The 19,380-nt window shown below is 43.0% G+C and overlaps 2 protein-coding genes across 5 annotated transcripts in view; both read right to left on the reverse strand.

The window, feature by feature from the left end:
• The window catches only part of LOC308335926 (eukaryotic translation initiation factor 4 gamma 3-like), a 79,912-nt gene extending 65,349 nt beyond the window's left edge, over positions 1 to 14,563 (reverse strand). For both annotated transcript variants that reach the window (XM_080793149.1, XM_080793148.1), the window contains exon 1: positions 13,455 to 14,563. In XM_080793149.1, the coding sequence (XP_080649275.1) occupies positions 13,455 to 13,696 (242 nt within the window). In that variant the 5' untranslated portion in view covers positions 13,697 to 14,563. The remainder of the gene's footprint in view (positions 1 to 13,454) is intronic.
• A 108-nt stretch (positions 14,564 to 14,671) lies between these two features.
• ece1 (endothelin converting enzyme 1) overlaps positions 14,672 to 19,380 on the reverse strand; it is a 32,261-nt gene continuing 27,552 nt past the window's right edge. For all 3 annotated transcript variants that reach the window (XM_080793167.1, XM_080793168.1, XM_080793166.1), the window contains 4 exons: positions 19,125 to 19,192; positions 17,971 to 18,161; positions 16,901 to 16,996; positions 14,672 to 16,270 (listed from right to left, as the gene is read on the reverse strand). In XM_080793167.1, the coding sequence (XP_080649293.1) occupies positions 16,094 to 16,270; positions 16,901 to 16,996; positions 17,971 to 18,161; positions 19,125 to 19,192 (532 nt within the window). In that variant the 3' untranslated portion in view covers positions 14,672 to 16,093. The remainder of the gene's footprint in view (positions 16,271 to 16,900; positions 16,997 to 17,970; positions 18,162 to 19,124; positions 19,193 to 19,380) is intronic.

The following is a 19,380-nucleotide window of genomic DNA, read 5'->3' on the forward strand; positions in this document are numbered from 1 at the left end:
AATAGCGAGGACGAAACCAAGTTAAGCACAATCTTAACTCACTCCTGAAGAAAAGTAAAATCAAGAACCAAAACAAGAGTGGAGTGGAAGAGAGGCTTTGTCACTTCGCTCTGTGGGTGACAGTCTGGGTGACAAACGGAACGAAACAGAACAAAGACGTTGGGGTGGTGAAAAACAAGACATGAAAAATATGCTAGTGAATGATCACAGTTTTCAACCCTGCCTGCCCTGGAACATTATGAAAGTCAATATAGCATCCTCTTCTGTGGCCTTATATAGATTTATGGCCGATGCATACTACGATACTTTTAGTGCCGAAATAAATTCGGTTCGTCTCGGACCAAACTACAATATGACAATCGGGGGGGGGGGGGGGCTGGCTTTTGTGAGGAACAAACACCTCTGAAAATAAGTAATAACACAACCTATCGCTAGAAAGGGAAAACCATATATACACCTCAGAGTCAGAGTACATTATTGGCGGCCTGTAAACAAGGAAGTGAATGGGTGCGTGCGCGGCAAAACAACTCCAGGAATGCTGTGCAAAGTGTTGACGTGTGGACACGCCTTTGGCATCATAAGTGTTTAATCAATATTGAACAACTACGTGATATCGGCAAAAAAATTGAGTTTGTTTAGAAACAAGCTGTGACGGTGCAGCAAAGCGTTTCTCTCGCCATTTCTCCCCCTCGCCAGTCTGTCCCCACTCCCCAGCCAGCTCGCACGGCCAGCGGCAGTGAGAACCAGCTGTATCCGCTCTACAGAGATCGGTTCCTGGACACAAACAGTTTCATGTCAAGGATCCCCAATAATTTCAAGCGACTTTGGCGCAAGCTGTGAGCGTGAACCACGTTAGTATGAATTGACTTTTGTACAGCCGAAATTAAATTGGGTCGGGGGACCCCTCCCGAAATAAATATTTTCCGGCACTAAAAATGTACTATGCATCAGCCAGCCTTTACTCTCTCAATGCAGGAAAACCCGACTATCATACTATTTTCACACAATTTGGCGGAAGAGGATGATTGATCGATAGAGATATAGAGGGAGAAAAAGGAGAAAGGAAATAAGAGAGCCAAGGATAGCACAACATAAAAAAGAGAGAGACCCAAAGGCAGACAGAGTGAGGGGGGGCCAGCGACACCAAGGCAACCTGATCTGTCTGGTCACACTGACCACTGCTTGGCAGAGGCCTAGGTGTTCTGCAGAATGTAAACAGACTGGGAAGTGGGAAGGACAGGGAGAGAGAGCAAGGGGCAACGGGGACAGTTCCAACCAGGGGTCAAGGGTCACGGTCTGTCAACAGCGGCAGACACAGGAGGGGAAGGAGCCAAGAAGGAACGAAGGGGGAAAATGATCAGGTGAAACGAGACATCCGACACTCTTGGGGCAACAGCCAACAGGCAGGGCACACCGTGTGACTCTTGACTGGAATTACAATCCGATTGAATGTGGAAAGGACTTGCTACCAAATTGTATTATGCAACCTAGATTCTACGGTTTCTTGTGCAGACGTGTGTCCACCAGCGTTCTACTTGAACCCTGGTGACTGTACAAGAAACACATTTTTGCAGGTAGGGAAGAAACCACTTTTCCATCCACTGGCTGTTGGTAGAGGATCATTTTCTCTCCAACAGATACATCATCGCTGTCAGGTGGAAATGGAAGAGAGAACCTGTGTTCCACTGAATCCAATATGTAGTCATAAGCTCTCAATACTTTTCCTTGATTCCGTGTTTCTAAAAGCTTTTTTATCTCCCTAGATGCACTTGAACATGGTTATGCATACTCAATTAAATCGATTAGTTCTATTAACACTTTGACTGTGTAATTAAACTGTTGTAGACCTATAGTGCTTAGCAATACTCCTCTATCCATAATGAGATTTTTTTATATTTCAATAATTAACAGTTCTTCATTATGAGGGTGTATTGGTGTGTGCCTTGTTAAACTCAAGTGACAATTACATAACATTAAATCCAACTTCAGTACTTTTGTTTTTTAATGCACAGGACTTTTTCAAAATAAAGGGGCTAGAGTACACAGCCCCAACTTCCATTTCCCCTCAAAACCGGGAGGTTTCATTACTATCTCACACTGTCAAGTCTGATCTCTCTTTAGAAGCGTTAATATTCCAAATGAGATGCTTGGTTAAAGGAGCATTCAGTGATTTGGGAACCCACCCGGTAACAAGATGTGCACATGCACGCACTACAGAGGGACAACAGCACACACACCAAGGCCCGCCCCCGCTCGATCATGATTGGTGGAAGGCCTCCTCGTCTAGCCTGATTGGATGAAGGCTGGGCCACCTAGCCAAAAACGAAACCTATGGTTCTTTGACCCTCAATTAGGACAGAACATCAGCATTCTGATCAAAACCATGGAGAGCGCCGTAGATTCAGAGATAATAGCAAGGTGTGTCGGGCGGTAAACAAGGAAGTGAATGGATGCACGCATGCGCAAAACATGTCTGGGAGCTCAGTGCAAGGCGTTGCCTAGCAACGGGAGCTGTCCAGTTTTATACCATTAAAAAGACCTAAAATGTCCACAGACGTCCTAGGCCTCCTACGGCTGTAATTATAAAGACGTCGGGGGACGTCTTTATAGTGTTAAAAATGCTTTTCCGGCAAGTACAGCAGAATTTGTTTTGCAATTGCAATTGCAAATACAGTAAATGCTATAGTAATTTGCTGATTATAACAAGGGGAACTTAAGTCAAAAGTTAAAAAATAAACAAACTTCTAGAATGGGGAAAATCAAGTTAATTTATGCAGTTTTGGTGTAGCAATTAGCAAACCCTATTTTTAAGCGCACACCTGAGTATATCCTGTCAGAGCAATGTCTCCGGTCTCCCTTTCCAATAAAAGAATACACATTGTTTTGCCATCTCTAGTTCTCACACCCATGTGCCGTCTCAGCTCACTTCTTGATTCTCTATAAACAATCCATTACTGCCTCAGCAGGACGTGCTGCGCCTAGCCTTTCTTCTCCCCACAGTGATTGCTGGCAAACTGTGAAAACAATTGAGCATTCTCAGTAAGCGCTCAGATTTCTGTCTCATCAAGTGACAGTCCTGCTCCTTTTCTGCCAGTAGCTCAGGCTATGTGAAATGTCTTGACCTTTAGCATAGAGCAGGGTTCTGTCTCATATTCATTTATGAACCACAGAGTAGTAATGTACAGAGAGCCAACTCACCCGCATATGTGCAACATCACTACCCATACAGTATACGATAATGGCGCTGCCATTTTGTTTGGGGGTAATGTGGTCCTGAGAGCCACAACTGTTTTGTGACCTGGTCGACTCTACCGTCTCAGTGGTGATTTCATATTAGTTTGTTGAAGTTGTTACCATTAAGAAACAAATGCATACACAGTTGAAAGTGTTTGAAGGTTGATAGGGCATTATGACCATTGCACACATTCTGGTGTTTCCACTTAAAACAACAAAATGTTCTGTCGGTATATAAAAGAAAGGGTTCCACTTCAGAGTAACAAAAACTGTTTTGGTTTCATTTATTCCTGTGGCCTCATTAACAGTCATCACAACAGTAGCCTGGGGTCCACCTACGCATTCTATGGCATAGGCAGCTCCCGGCAGGATCCACCGGGAGAATCTAGACGCAGCTGCGCGACATGAGACTAATTAATTAGAGCGACAGAGAGAGCTCTAGTGTGTGCGTGTCAATTTAACAAAGGTGCAGACGATCAGAAATCAGCAGAGAGTGATCGACTTTTGCGCTACTCTATGCCAACAGTGCCTGACCCAGTTACTCAGAGAGATGTCACACGCTTTTATTTTTCTTACATAAAAAAAAAAAACATAATTGTATATATATATATATATATACAAACTTTTCACCGTCTCTGGCAGGATCAATAACGGTAGGTACCTATCCATCCATCTTTTTTGTCGTTTTAGCTACAGTGACATCACACCGTAGGCTAGTACATATCTAAGACAAATTTCTTCCTCGGGAGACAAATAAAGCTTGAACTTGAGGGAATCATCATCACAAATGTATTGTGCAAACAAAACGTGCTTCTTCTGTGGATTTAGCTATTTTTAGGTGACTCAGGATAAGAGCTTGAAAAATACATTTGGATACCCCATCTCCGCTTCTTAAAATAATTGTGCCAGACAGAAAAATCTATCACTGTACATGCACAAACTCATTGATGATACCTGCGCTGACTCAGCCACGCCTCCAAATACATGTATGCGTCTCTCAAAGAATCAAAGAGCTTTTTTTCCTGCTGGCAATGACCAAAAACTGTGATGAATTCCTAAATGCTGGCAGTGACCACACATTCCAGGGGGTTTATTGCCAGAGGTCCTTTGCTCATAGTCATGTTGAGGTTAGCCTGCCAGAAAACTAAACCGTACCAAATTAAAACCTCACTATGTTGTAGCACCATGTGAACAACCAGAGAAGAGATGCGCGCGCGCGCGCACACACACACACACACACACACACACACACACACACACACACACACACTTTTAAGTTATCCTCAGATTCAAGTAAACTCAGTATTGATACCATAAGCTACCATTTGGCTCTGCAAAATAAGGGTTGAAAGGGGAAAAACCTTGGCAATGCACGATAAATAGATTAATTAATCCTGACGGTGAAACTTAATATCTGCATTCGAATTGACATCTGTGACACATTCGGCAAAAAGAAAACCTCTTCAGATCTACACGATTCACTTAAAAAGGTTTTTTTGTGTATAACCTAGATGTTGTGTTTGCCAAGGAATCATGTAGACAAAGCAAACCCTTTGACACTGGATAAAAGGAGGCCACTGGTGACAGCTTCACATTTGACCCTGGCTGAGTGACTGATACAATAGACATGACAAAGAAGTGAAAACAATTGGGGGTGGGCGAGGGCTGGGGATCCCTGGCTGGACCAAAATATTGCTGAAAGATGCCAAATATCTGAGCTGGACGGATGCGTAGGGACACTGGACAATCATCTCTTGTTCATAAGGATATATTGTCAGTCTCACTAGATTCTTCATTAAGCTCCCGCTAGGATAATTATGTATTTATTTCTTAAGGAGACATTGTCACTGGTTTGATTCCTAACAGCATCCGTTTGCAATTGACGATATGCAGACCTTGTCCATCTTGCCAGCAAGGTGATGGCAACTAGGTGCAATTTCCCCATTGACAGCCATTCATACAAATAGAAAGGTCTCTGATTGTATTAAACAATGTCAAACTCACCAACATTACAGCTGTATGAAAAGCTTGTGGTGTTGGTGGGTTTGACGTTATTTAATACAATCAGATAGGACTTTTCTGTTTGGATGAATGGGCTGTCAATGGGAAATTGCACCTAGTAACCACCTTGCTGGCAAGATGGACACGGTCTGCACTGCATATGATCAATACTAGTGATTGAGATCAACCTGATATTTCATGTTGTACTTTTTGTCCTTTGTGTATTTATTACCACTATGGAAATATTTGGAATGGCTTGCATTGCAGTTTGAGAGCAATGGTTTAATGGACCATTTTCCCTCAGCAGCCACTAAAATACCATGTTTTCTGGTAACCGTCCAATCACATTGTACCCGTCTCAAAGGCTGTCGACAACAAGAACATAACCTAACCATGACTATATATATGTAATTTTAAAAATCATTCTAACTCACTCAAATCAATTATTTAAAATTACTTTTCTGAATCCTTGAAGTTAATATATGGTCCTGATTATCCATATATTGCATTGGTCGAATGCACAGGCACTCGGGCAGGAATACCAGCCAATAAATCCTTATATTGTGGGGATCCGATGCAGCTGCAATGTACAGTCAGTGTATGCTTGGTGCCACCGTTTACAGAACGTTATCGTTCATCCATGTTGATGCTCATATTATCCATAGTTATTTTTGTGTAGTACGGCCATTCACAGTTACCGTTACGTTATTGTTGGTGGGCGGGTACGGCCCTTTACAGTTCAGCCAAGTTCAAATCAGCAACTGCACTGTACCACTGCGGCGGCACGTCAAAGAACATCACTACTAGCAGTGCTACACAGAGATTAGAGAGTGTATCTCTGCTTAACCCTGGAAACTCCTGTGTTATGTGGGATCAGGAGATATCACAACAAGCCTTGAGGCGGTTGCACAACACAGCCTTTTCTCTCCCTTTCAAAGTGTCAGTGAATGTTCACTAGGGTAAACATTTAGGCTATACAGATTGTAATGGATTAGGTTACCTGGCTTCCATCCACTTCTAATTTGCTAACTTGCAAAAACGCATCCAGTCTGCAAAGACCTTTAGTGTGTGGAAACATCCATACTGCAACCATAATCATTGTATTATCCCTTTGCAGAATGCTTACTAGAAAGAATGGGATTAAATAACTGTCCCTTGTTAATAAACCTTTCAAGAATAAAGACTTAGTTTAGTTACGACTGTGAAAGCGATGAGGCTAAACAACAAACAGGAACTCCCACTTCAACTACAGGGAGATTAAACATTAAAGAGACCGACCGCGTCACACATCTCAGGAGCATAATTAGAAAAGATGGTGGATCAGACGATGACATCAAAAGCAGAATCAACAAGGCTTTCACTGCGACCAATCTGGAACGCAAAGGCACTGTTTCTCCCAAATAAAATCAGAATATTCAACACCAACGTCAAGTCAGTTCTCTATGGATCAGAAACATGGAGACAATGGAGAGTGAACAATATTACCACCAACAAAGACAGACTCCAGACCTTTGTTAACAGATGCCCAAGACACATCCTGAACATCAGGTGACAGTCGAGACTGAGGCAAAGACAACTGGGCCCAGCTGAAGAAAACAAAACAGAGTCTGGGTTTGATTGCGGCCCTATGCTACCCTACAGCAGAAATAAGTCAAAGTTAGTTCAGACTGATTTTGTTTCAGTTGTCTGCCAAAATAACTACATAAACTTTGCAAGTAATTATGAGTACAACTAGACCTCAGAGACTGCAGTCTCTCTCTCAGCCAATCTCTGAAATTGGGTAAGATGTGGGGAATCCCTCTTGAGCAGTGGTCCAACTTCCAAGCAGATAGTGATGGAAAAGTGGGCCATGAGTTGAGGCCTATTCATAGTCCAGTTTTCGGTGAAGAGGTGACCACCGAAACGGTAGTTCGTAAAAACAGAGAGATATGTTGAAGAGTGGTGACCACCGCGGCATGCAACTCAACGTCATGTTGTAGTTTTCGGTGGTCACCTCTGCACCTCTGCACTCGCAAATCGTTACACACTATGTCTATAGTCATGTGTTCAAGACGGATCTGTGCAAAATTTCATATTCCATCCTAATTTGCTAACATTGGCTTTCAAAGTTTGCAGGATTGACCCGTTTTGAACAAAAAGCCTCAAATCATGAACACAGCATGCAATTTACGTGAAATATTTCAGTCTTTCCTACTAGGCTGACGAATATATCCCACCCATTTCACATTGACCTGTTATAGCAACACCAACAGGTGGATTTTTGCAAAACACATTTTTGGAACAAAATGCCTCAAATCATCCAATTGCCATCCAAGGCGTAAAAAGAAATGGCACCCTTTTCATATTGGCCTATTATAGCGCCACCAGGAGGCCACAACCTGCCCTACCCTGAGGGGCACTTCATCTAGTTATATTTAGAGCATACAAATCATCCCTGATTCTATGCGGTGATCATAAAGTAGCCATGGCATGTCCACTCCAAACCTCTGTCTGTTGACCTGAAGGTAACCTGTAAGTCTCCCTTATGGCCACAAGGGGAAGGAAAGCTTTGTGCTGCTCTGCTCTGGCCTCATAGCTTACTGTAAAGCCACTTAAGTGCTGAGTGTGTAAGTATGAGAGAAAGCAAGGGACAGGGAAACACGAAAGGGGATACCAGTGGCAAGAACAGAGGGAAGGAAGTGCATATCACCCACTGTAAATGAACGGGAGGGGTTAAATATAAATATTAAATATTTAGTATACGTATAGTAGTATATGTTTCTGTTTAAGGTGCACTTGATATAGAGCTATTTAACACTAATTTTAACAAACAATATCAAAATTCAGAGAAAAGTTGCCAAGATGTTTTACCGTGAGGTATAATTCTGAGCTGTGGTGGTAAGCGAATCACTGCTCACCCAAACATATTTCTCTGTTCACCAACCACCGTTTCGGTGGTCACCTTATCACCTAAAACTGTAGTATGAATAGGCCTTAAAACTTTCGTTTTCTCCAGGTTGGTCTACTCTCCTGCAACGAATTTCTCATCCGGATCCCTAGCAGGAGCACCCACGGCAACACTCCTTCGTACATCAGGAATTAGTCTAACCACAAGCCTCTGCTTGCAACCTCCACTATTAAAACACCAACGTCCTTATAACTCCCATGACCAACCTATGTACCATGGGCGAGCAGGCTTTCTACTCACCCTACCCCCCCCCCCCCCCCCCCCCCCCCCCCCCCAAGTGCGCCATGCTGTTTTCCCAAGGTGTTTTCTAAGCATTAGGGCCTGTAATGCATCACTTTGTGATCACCCCCTAATCTGCCCTCAGATGCTTCTGTGATCTCACAAGGCAACTGCTGTGCAAGGTTACAGCAGCACTAAGGACACACGAGATATCCATTTGTATAGGCCTATACTAGAGGACCTCCTATCTGGCTTTTGGCAGTGGCCCAGCTTCTACCCTCAGTGTGGGATACCTGGGATTATCAGCGTGCCGGATTCAGAGTAGAGTCTAGAGGAAGTGAGTGGAGACAGCCCAGATGGTGTGTAGACTGACACAAACCCTCTTGCTTCTCTGCTTGCCCACCAGTCACTCGTATACTTACTACACACACACACACACACACACACACACACACACACACACACACACAACATGCACATTACAACCAGCAGGCAGGCAGGCACATGCACGCACACATAAAGCACTTCAGACTTGTGCACATATCCAGGCGCACAGACACCGATGGATGAACAGAGGGCTCACAAAGCTCTGACTGCCTGCTGGTGCTGAGACTGCTCTTTCACCACAGCCCAGACAATAGGTGGTAGGCCAGGGGATTCAACCCTCTTATTGACCAGATCTTTGAGCAGACTGAGAATAGAGCTATTTTACAGCCCCATAAGCCTCTTCTTTCTTTTTTTTCAGTGAGGCATCGCCATCAACATTTAAATACAGAACGTAAACGGCATTAACTTAATTTTACAACAACGAAAACAAGACAGAATCTGATAGCATTGTTGCCCTTAAGTCATAAGAACAATACTTAAACAACACAATGTTGCTCCTTTATTTTAGAACATCTGATGACCCAAATTGGGGGTCCCTGACACAACTGTCTGACAACACTGGTTTAGAGTGCTGCTGGTGCCCGACTAGTCCCGCACACACACACAACACACACACACACACACACACAAGACCAGGGCTGGTCTGAATGCTGGCTCAGAACAACTCAGCAGTTTATTTATATCGTGCCACAGTATGCGGTGCTCCTGGGAACATCTCAACATGTTGGCCACATGCACCTGTCCCAGAATATGGGTTGGCGTTTCTGTGTGACCCACCAGCTGGGTACATAGGTTACCTAATCGCTAGTCACAACTCCCAAGTCAATGCAAATACTGGCTGCATAATGAAAGCGATGGATTGCACCGGTTCATAGGATACACTTTACTCCCACCTCACTTTTCATTATTAGACTGCATTGTCATGGTTTTTTTGTTGTTTTTTTACAGGAAGCCAAATGAGGACAAAGTAGTAAGTAAATAATTGAGCCATGTAGACAGAAGGAATTAGACTATCCATGATGAAATACAAAGCACTGTACAATAACGTATTGTACAGTGCTTTGTTGCACAGTACAAGTTATCAGCAATAGGGTAAGATAAGTGTATTGGGGGGGGGGGGGGGGGGGGGGGTGGGGGGGGGGGGGGCTTTAGTTCACCAGCTAGCAGAAGGGTGAGTAGGGAGGAGAGTTGGGTGAAGGGAGGGAGAGAACGCACTGAGGCAAGCTGGCTGACCTGGGCCCTTTGTTGGCAGATGGTGGGAAGCACCGCCTTGGCCCCTCACTCTGAATGCTAAGCAGCGCTGCCATTGTCTGGGGAGGGCAGCCGCAGCCGCATGCGCTGGTTGTTTCTCTGGCAACCAGGAGCAGAAACAAACTGCCCCCCCACCTCCTCCTTCTTCTATGATCCCACCCTCCCCTCATGATCATCTCTCAGCCTGGATTGCACATCTCAATGCATGGACCTCAATGCATGGACCCCGCATCAAATATTCAAACACAGTACGGGGACATACCCAGTGGGAAATACCGTCCTTTGGGACCACAGACCAGACAGAGCATAACATGCTCCCACAGACCCACTCCTGACATCAGAGGGCAGACGTGGTGCGATGTGATGTGGGCGATTTATTACAGACTGAACAGGAACATCACACGAAAATGTCATGGTGCATTGGGATTTCTGCTGAGAGATATGATTTTAAATGTATATTCATTACATTGATAGGACCAGACATGAAATGTGTATGTTTTTATTAAGATTCCCTGATTATACCGTGCAATATTACACGCCGATAGGTTATGTCAATTCAATGGGACTGGGTGTAGAATGTAGATAGACAATGTCAAATGTCACTGGAGCATTGGCCTCTGCTGAAATCGGATTGTCTGATTGGCCCCTAAAGTGCCCCCCTGTTCATATTATCGTCATTAGTTTTTCCGGTAAGTAGTCACTTGGGATGCACACGTTTATCAAATTAAACTGAGAGTTAAATTGACATAACCGCCCAAATCACCAATTGATAATTTACTGTGCAACCCTCACCATTGCACCAGTGATGAGCCAAACGATCCTAGACGCTCACTACTCAAGTTCTGTAGGATAGAACTCAGCAAATTACCCCCTCGTGTCAAAGCAGGTGTCCGTTTACAGTACACCTTCTATGAGAGCATTAAGTGGACCTACCCTTATTATATGGGCAGTGTGTCTCCATCTCTGTTCTGTGACAAGTTAGATTTAGAATTCACGTTTGGTAAATGCCAACGGTAAAACAAATTAAATAAATAACTACCAACTGTGTTTAGAAGCTGAAGCTCAGGAGAGATAACCGCGCTACATGCATTCAATGCACATTCACAACATAAAACTGTCCAGCAGCAGCAACCTCTCACACAAAAAAGTGGAAAGCCCTAACAGTGCGTTTTAACAGCAATAGTCGAAAAGAGGGCAGAGGTACGTCATTCAATAATAGTTTCTTTGGACGACATTGTCCGGCAATAGCCAATCAAATTCATGTGTTGCTCCACGCGGAACCATACCACCTGGCACATATACGAGGACATAGTAATGACAGCACGAACGCCCAATAGGGTCACCGCAGTTCGCCCGCTGTTAAAACAGAGTGTAAGGTACCCAAGGGGTTAAAAATCCAACGCAAAAAACAATTGGGGAGGGAGACCACTGTATGATGAAAAAGAATAGTTTGAATGTCACTTCCAACAGCAATGAAGTGAAATGTTGATTAGCTGGGCATACTAGGCAATTATGGACGCATCTCTCAGTAAGTACTAATAACAAAGTAGGCTATTCAATTTAAAAATCATGAAGGAAAAAATCCTAGATCCGCCCCTGGATGTTGGTAAACTAAGTAGGCCAAACAATTTCACCAGTTTAATTTTATATGCTATGAGTCAAAAGAGGACACAGATACATGTAGAAAATATCTACCATTCAGAATGTAATGTGCTAAAATAAAAAATAAAATTATATATATATATAATGTTTGGCATATTATATATAGAGACAAATGATGATTCACCATCTACTCCCCATCTCTATGCCAGTAGCTCTGGTCCATATATGTAATGCCGTCAACGGCAGCAAGAGCAGTAAAGGCTATGGACCAGAGCTAACACGCCAGTATTACAAGGTGTCTCTTACTCTGGGTGGCAGAGCATTTTAGAATTAGACACACCAAGTTAACCACAGAAGCTGTTGTATTTCTGAAATGCACCTCCCTGCCACCAGCAGACACAGGAAGTCAACCTAATCCTCTGACTCACACCACTGCCAGCATGCTGTAAATAAAAGGGGGGGGGGGGGGTGTGTGACATAGCTATGGTGACTTCAATACAGCAAAAGTCAAATGATGTGTGTGGACTGTCCGTCTATATGGACATTTATCATGATCCACCTGCTAGTATCATGGGTGAATAAATGTTAATTTATGGAGAAATACATATCAATGAGCCTAATCAAAAGCCAAGACAAACCTTTATCTTTGCTATAAAACAAAGTCGTTGTCATTCTCCAAAAGACAGACAGAAACACTGAAATGTCCATGACCAGAATAAATGCAATTCACAGTTTTAATCTTCTACAAATACAAAAACATCCCCTGCTGTCAGGAGGATGATCATGAAATCCAGCTAGTTACCTCACAAGTTCACAACCCGGCTGTCATTTCGAGAGCCGACAGTGGGCCTGGCACTGGCAGCATGCCTGTCAAAGACAAGTACAGGGCAGTCCTGATAACATGACCCTTTGATTGTCGTCTCTGACTCTCCACCTTAAAATCCATCATCCCTAACGTTAATTAGCAACTAGTCGTATAACTGTGCGGGGATGAAATACAGTGTCCACAGCCTGGCCTTGTACAGGTCACCAGTAACCCGTTACACCAGTAACCCGTTACTCACTGCTTAATAACCCGCTACCATCAAATGGATGCAATTTGCAGCCCAGTGAGCAGCGACGTGTCTGTCTTCACATAGTCTTGCGTTGTATGCTAGCCGGATGATGCTAACTGGCGGCTGCTAACTAAAATAACTGAACAAAGCCGGTAACCGGTGCGTGGAGCCTGGGAAGCTTGCTTTTCCAGCAACGCGTTGTTTTGATTATTATCATTCGCTGCATAGCACACACATTTTGTAAGAGTAATATGTAATGTGGTCACGGACAATACATCTCACGATATAACATGTAAATCGTAATAATAATAATTGTGCTTTCAATAGCTGCTGCAGCGTTTCTGCAGCCGGCTTGCTAAGCTAACATTATTAACCATGCTAGCTCACTCAAGGCTAAAGGATACTTCGTCGCACGAGCCCTTTCCTCTACAAAAAATGACGTATTTCCAACGGGAAAAGTGTCGACACAATGCGCGTCGACACTTTTGACAGTTGAAAACGCATTATCTTTGTTGTTGTCGCGCGGCCCACCATGCGACAAAGTATATAAATTAAAGACCGGGCATTATTGTCCCCTCCCTCTGCTCGGGTCCGCACGGAACATCTCCGTTCCGCCCCGCATTCATCCAGCCTCAATGGTCCCAAATAAAACAATCCCAAACCGTACATGTTAACATTCATGGGGGGACACGCAACCACCACCAGCACACACATAACACTTCTCACACTCGTGTGTACTGCTGACACCGAAAGGATACTGAGGCGGCGGAACGGCGGTGGGCTGCGGAGCGGTGGGAGCTCCCACCGGCTGCAGAGACACGGAGGTCAGGGTAGCTGGCCGCAGTTGACTCGATGCTGAAGGAGGGCCACTTCCAGGTCCGCTAACTGCGACAGCGGCGGATTTGGGGACCACTTTCGGTGGCAAACTCATTGCAAAAAAAATCAACAAAGGAAAACAATACACTAATAAATACTGGTACAAACGACGCCTAGCTCGCATGCATAGAGCAAGCGTTGCGGATTCTTCAAGCAGGCCCCAGACCCCCCCTTTGACGAACTGGGGATAAAGAGCTCGGATAGCAGCAACACAAATGTATTTTTCATGGAAAGTCGCTGTTCGGATCAGCGGTGCTGCAATTCATGGGGACGGTGGGAGGTTTCGCCTCCCCGTCGCCCGGTCCGGAACCTCCGCGGATCCGGCTCGGTTCAGTTCTGTGAAAGAAATCTCGCCGCGATCTCGTCTCTCCTTCAGCGATTTAGCTTTTGCTTCTTGGTAAATGTGTTTTCTATCATTTTTTTCCTCACGGAGATGGGAGACTTCGTCAACATGGCGTTGCGGCCGCTTCCAGCAGTCCGGGCAGGACAGATGATTCGGCAATTCTCGACCAGTTACGGACGTGCTCGGCTTTTCAGAAAAGAAGGCTGTCGAATGTTTCGCGCTTGCCACAATGTGTCATGCTTGTGTTCGTCTCGATCGTTTGGTTAATGTTGCAAGATTTCAATATTGATGAACTTTAAACTTTAAAGTACGATGCTGTGAAACTCGCACCTAACAAACATCCAGGCGGCAATCAATCTAAAATATAATAATCTAACTTCGAATGAATGTGCATACGCAGCATACCGGTATTTGTATTTCATCTTCTGACGCATTAAATGCTAAAACCAATAGCCTAGAGCGTGTTCACAAGTTTAGAGTAGAAACTGCTGCGGGCCAGCGGCATAAAGAGGTCTGATTTGTGTGCGTTTAGTGACACCTATGGTCCATGCGGGTACCATGCATGACATTCTTAATTCAATGTAGAAGGTGAAAGTGTTCCGATTCCTTGTCTGTCTCATTAAAACAACATGGCTTATGTCTCCGACTGAGCAGCAGAAAGAGCATTAATAAATGCTGTAGGCCTATCCAATAGATCTAACTTGCTAATATTCATAAGTTGAACACACTAGACGCATCATGACAGGAGCATATAGATAGTTTTAGGATAGGTTTTACTGTACAAAATAATATAATAACCTCTTATTTGCAACTGCTTACATAAACACGTACATTGAATATGAAACCGAACATTTTTGATACTTGATTTTGCAATGGAGTAATAGTTAATACATCACCAATGTGAAACGGAAGATTTGTGATACTTGACTTGACTCTATTTAGCAATATAGTTAATACATCACCACATACTGAATGTGAAGTAGATTTGTGAAACTTGATTCTATTTTGCAATGAAGTTAAAATCCTTCATAAGTCTCCAACCCTCAATCACCAAACAGGGAATTGACAATGTAATACAGCAAAGAAAACAGAAAAATGTCAGGTTATAAAAATAAAAATGTATAATCCTTTGACACAAGATGTATTTACTATATAAAATGTAGAGATTCAAGAGAGGACGCAACTTTTCTTGTATTATAGGCTACACAAAATGATGCCCTCGTAACGCTTTGAGTGTACGTTGAATACAAATTTAAAATAAGTTGCATTTACCTGATTCATCTCAAAGAGAACATGGCTTTGACAATTCTCATCACAATTCCCCTTATCTTTTCAAGCTACAAACCGTACAGGTCAGTGGTTCTCAAACCTTTTCATGTCGAGGGCCACCAAATAATTATGTATTTGGCTGCAGACCCGACTCAGAACATATTTTGTGCCAGGGACCCCATTAGCGTTGTTAACATATTAGAAATATTTCCAAATGTTCTCATTTTTTTCCTAGTGTTTCAACATAGCTGATCTAATTTTAAGATTAATTTCAAATGGCCAATCTGTATGTTAAATAAAGTGGTTTTGCTGTGGACCCCTTCAAGGACAACCCCGGCCCCGGGACCACACTTTGAGAACCACTGTCATAGGATATCTGGTGCAGGAAGCGGGACAGGAAAAATAGAGAAAAATAACTAATGACAAACAACATTCTGTGACAGAAAACACATGGCAGTTTTAAACTGATCTGAACGAGAGTGGTCAGCCCAGTTTCGTAACCACACAGTAAAATCCTCAGGGTGAAACCTGAGGATTCTTTACTGTGCATTCATTTTTGCAACCATTGATTTGGTTTCCAGTGTTACATTCATCCCTCGTATTAAATACAAGGGTGCATTTCAGAGCTTAACAACCCGAGGAAAGCTTCCTTTCGAAACCATCAGTCTTTGGTGGATGAAGTTGGGGAAAAGGAAATCCTCTGCGCATGGAAGGAACATTTTGTCCTGATAAAGAAGACCTGAGAAGCATTGAGTGGTAACTGTAAGGCAGTCAGATTGTCAGTGGTTAAAGAGACTTGCATTCTCCACCCAGGGGAGGCTTTGTCACCACCTTTGTTTTGTTCAGTTTCCCCAGAGTTAATTTAATTTTTAACACCACCTGTCAAAAGGTTCTCTGTAGACTGACGTGTCACCACAACTCACACTTGTGGTTGGGGTTCATGGGGGCATCTGCTTTGCAGCCAAAGTGCTCTGAGAATTCACGAGAGTTGGAGATGGTGCCGATGACTCTAAACCTTGATGGACTGTGAGGATCTGTCATCACTCCCTCGTGTGAACTTTCAGGAGTTCTGACAGTGCACCAAACCTGCAAAAAAACAAAAACAAAAAAATTATAATTTGAGGGCCTGAAAATATTATATAATCCCTATTACTATTTGAAATTATGAATACAGACAGATTCATGCAGATTTATATTATTTCTATGAAGAGGTTCAAGTGTTCCACAGCTATCAGGTTCTCTTTTTATATTAATACTAATTTTATTACAATTTGTTGCTTATCTCCATATTAAAACCCAATCTGCCCAAAAATCTGTAATATGTATTGCTGTTGTACATCCCATGACCTCTTGTTTTGTTTTGTTTTTTGTCTTTTGTTTTTTATTCAGTTTTCTTTTACTGCCGATGTTTTTGTCATATTGTATGTCTTGTTTGTCTTTGGTGTCTGTCTTGCCTATTCAAAAATTCCAAAATAAAGAGTTTAAAAAAAAAAAAACCCAATCTGCCCCAACCTGTTAAACAGAAACGCAGTGCAGTTGCCAGAGATATGGGGACAATTTAAAGAATAAATAACCGTGGGCGCATTGCGTGCACGTCAGAAAGGTTTTTTTAAACAACGCAACTTTACGTCTTGGCACAGGTAGGGTATGCTGCTTAAAACGTAACCTGACGTTGATACATTGTGAAACAATATGCCATAAATAATGGACACAAACCTGAGCAAATCCTACAAAAAACAGCTGATGATTGGTCATCCCCAGGGCAGGCAGTGCGGCCTCCTCGCCATTCTTTTCGATCCAGTTCACATAAGCCTTCAAAAGCAACAAATGATCGAGTTACACATGGACTTCCCCATCCCATCCTCCCCACGGAAAAGTGTACAGAGGCATATTACAAGAAAAACAAGAGACTGTTTTAGCTCCTCCTCTAAGCTAATGCACACACGGCTCACGCAGGCCACTTTCTCCCATATGATTCACTCATCTGCTGTATAACCTATGACTTTTTATTAGTCGGAAAGAATGTGTGCATGCGAAGGAGTAACTGGAGGCTGACCAGGCCACTCAGAACCACCTGTTGAGTTTCTAGGGTACTGACTGAGGTAGACTCCTGTTTATCTACTGGTTATCCAAGTGGGCTCCAGGGGTCCTTGAAGGAGTTCCAGGGGGTCCCCAGCAGCCCAGCTAAATCATTGACAAGTTAGGAACCAAATGGACCCTTACAGGTCTGTAATTGTAGTTGAGGCCTAAATACATACCAAATTAATACCAAAAAAAGTTTGAGAACCATATTGTCGCAGAAATCTTGTATCTCCATATTTTTACTTTAACAAAAATTCCACTTAATACAAGATTTCCACCTGACCGTGACAATATCATACATGGATGTCAATCAACACAGCTGATTTGTGGCAGAGTTTCTTGTTTTGAGGTACATACCGGTACTACATACTCTAATAGTATATGTTTTTTTTTTTAATAATAAGGTGTTATATGGAAATGTGTGGCAACATTCCATATAACACCTTCTTATTTATGTGTTTATATAACAAACCAAAACTGTTTTATTTTTTCTGTATATTCAGTACAAGAAAGAAGTACCGGTACTGTGTGTACAAGACCATTTGTGGCACCTTGTACAGTGCACTGTGAGAGAAATACTGCCCATTATCTCCACATAAAAATAAACATAAAACAGCTTTTGCCTCTACAACTACAAACGAATAACTACAAATGAATATAGTGTTCAATGTCCAGCATATTTCTTTAATACACCAGCATCATACCTTGTAGGCAGCCTTGAGACCGCCGTTATCTGCAATGTTCTCTCCAAGGGTGTGCTTCCCATTCACAGGCTCCTTGTTGATGCTGTAGTTACTGTACTGCTCCACCATGCACTGGGTCTGCTTCTTAAAGGCCTCCACTGAGGAGTTCTTCCACCAGGAACGAAGGTTACCATCCTTGTCATATTCTCTCCCTTTAATATAAGAAATTCAAATATCAATGAACTCTGCCAAGTGACCTCACCCCCTCCCCCAGTCATTTTTAATAAGTTTGTAATTTCTTAATGTGTTTGTTTTGTAGCTAGGCCGATGCCGTTGGGAACACGGCCTGTTGGAAATGCATGCCCCAGCCTCGGGTAATGCAGTAACCGCTGTAGCCATTATACCCGTTGTCAAGAGTACTTCATGCAGTACCCATTAATTATCATAGTATCCGTAGGCCTGTCTGTGACGTCAGTATTATACCATATTAGTAACTTTTCCATACTAATATCACACTGTGCCGAAGGCAATTCTTTTTGTCACTGGCAGATTTGCGTCTGGCTACTGTGTGGATAATTACGAATGCAATGAGCACTTACTATGAGACCTAGCAGATCATGTCTGTCTGTCTCTGTGTGTGTGTGTGTGTGTGTGTGTGTGTGTGTGTGTGTGTGTGTGTGTCTGTCTGTCCCACTATACGTCCAAATATGGAGTGTGTTGCATCAATACGTCCAAATATGGAGTGTGTTGCATACAAACAAATCACTCAGCTCCATATATGGGCACAAAAGGGGCCAGGTCCACATATACAGTAACAGCGGGACAGACACACAGACAGACAGACATGATCTGCAGGGTCTCAGCTGCGTTCGCTTCCCGCGTTTGCGCGTCTTACTGGTGTCATACAGTATAATGACAAGTTCTCCATATATGAGCATATACTGTCTACTATGACATATTGACATCATACTTGAACAACTTCACACTGGGCACGGCACTCCCTCGGGTACACACCGGCGAGTTTAAAGTTGATCAGTCATACGGTTCTCACGATAAGCGAAAGACGGATACAAATGCACACACGCATAATCACATATGTGCATGCAGAGATTCGTGTGAATCTCTGCATGCACACCTTTACGTTTTATTGAATGAAGAAAAAGGGATCTACCAACCTTGGTCATCAAATGCATGGGTTAGCTCATGTCCCATGACAACACCGATTCCGCCAAAATTGAGAGCTCTGGAAAACAGATTTGTAAAAGACAGATTTTTGCATAGTTCGATATCAACCTTCGACTTGACTTATATAATAGATTAATTGTTGAACAAAAAGCATTTAATCAATATGATTTCATTTGCCATGTTGCATATAGTCGGAATGTCCTAATTTAACCCGTCCTAATTACTACAGGAGTAGGAGCAGTGAGC

This window comes from Protomyctophum bolini (assembly GCF_963924005.1).
Source record: "Protomyctophum bolini genome assembly, chromosome: 2".
NCBI classification, from domain to species: Eukaryota; Metazoa; Chordata; class Actinopteri; order Myctophiformes; family Myctophidae; genus Protomyctophum; species Protomyctophum bolini.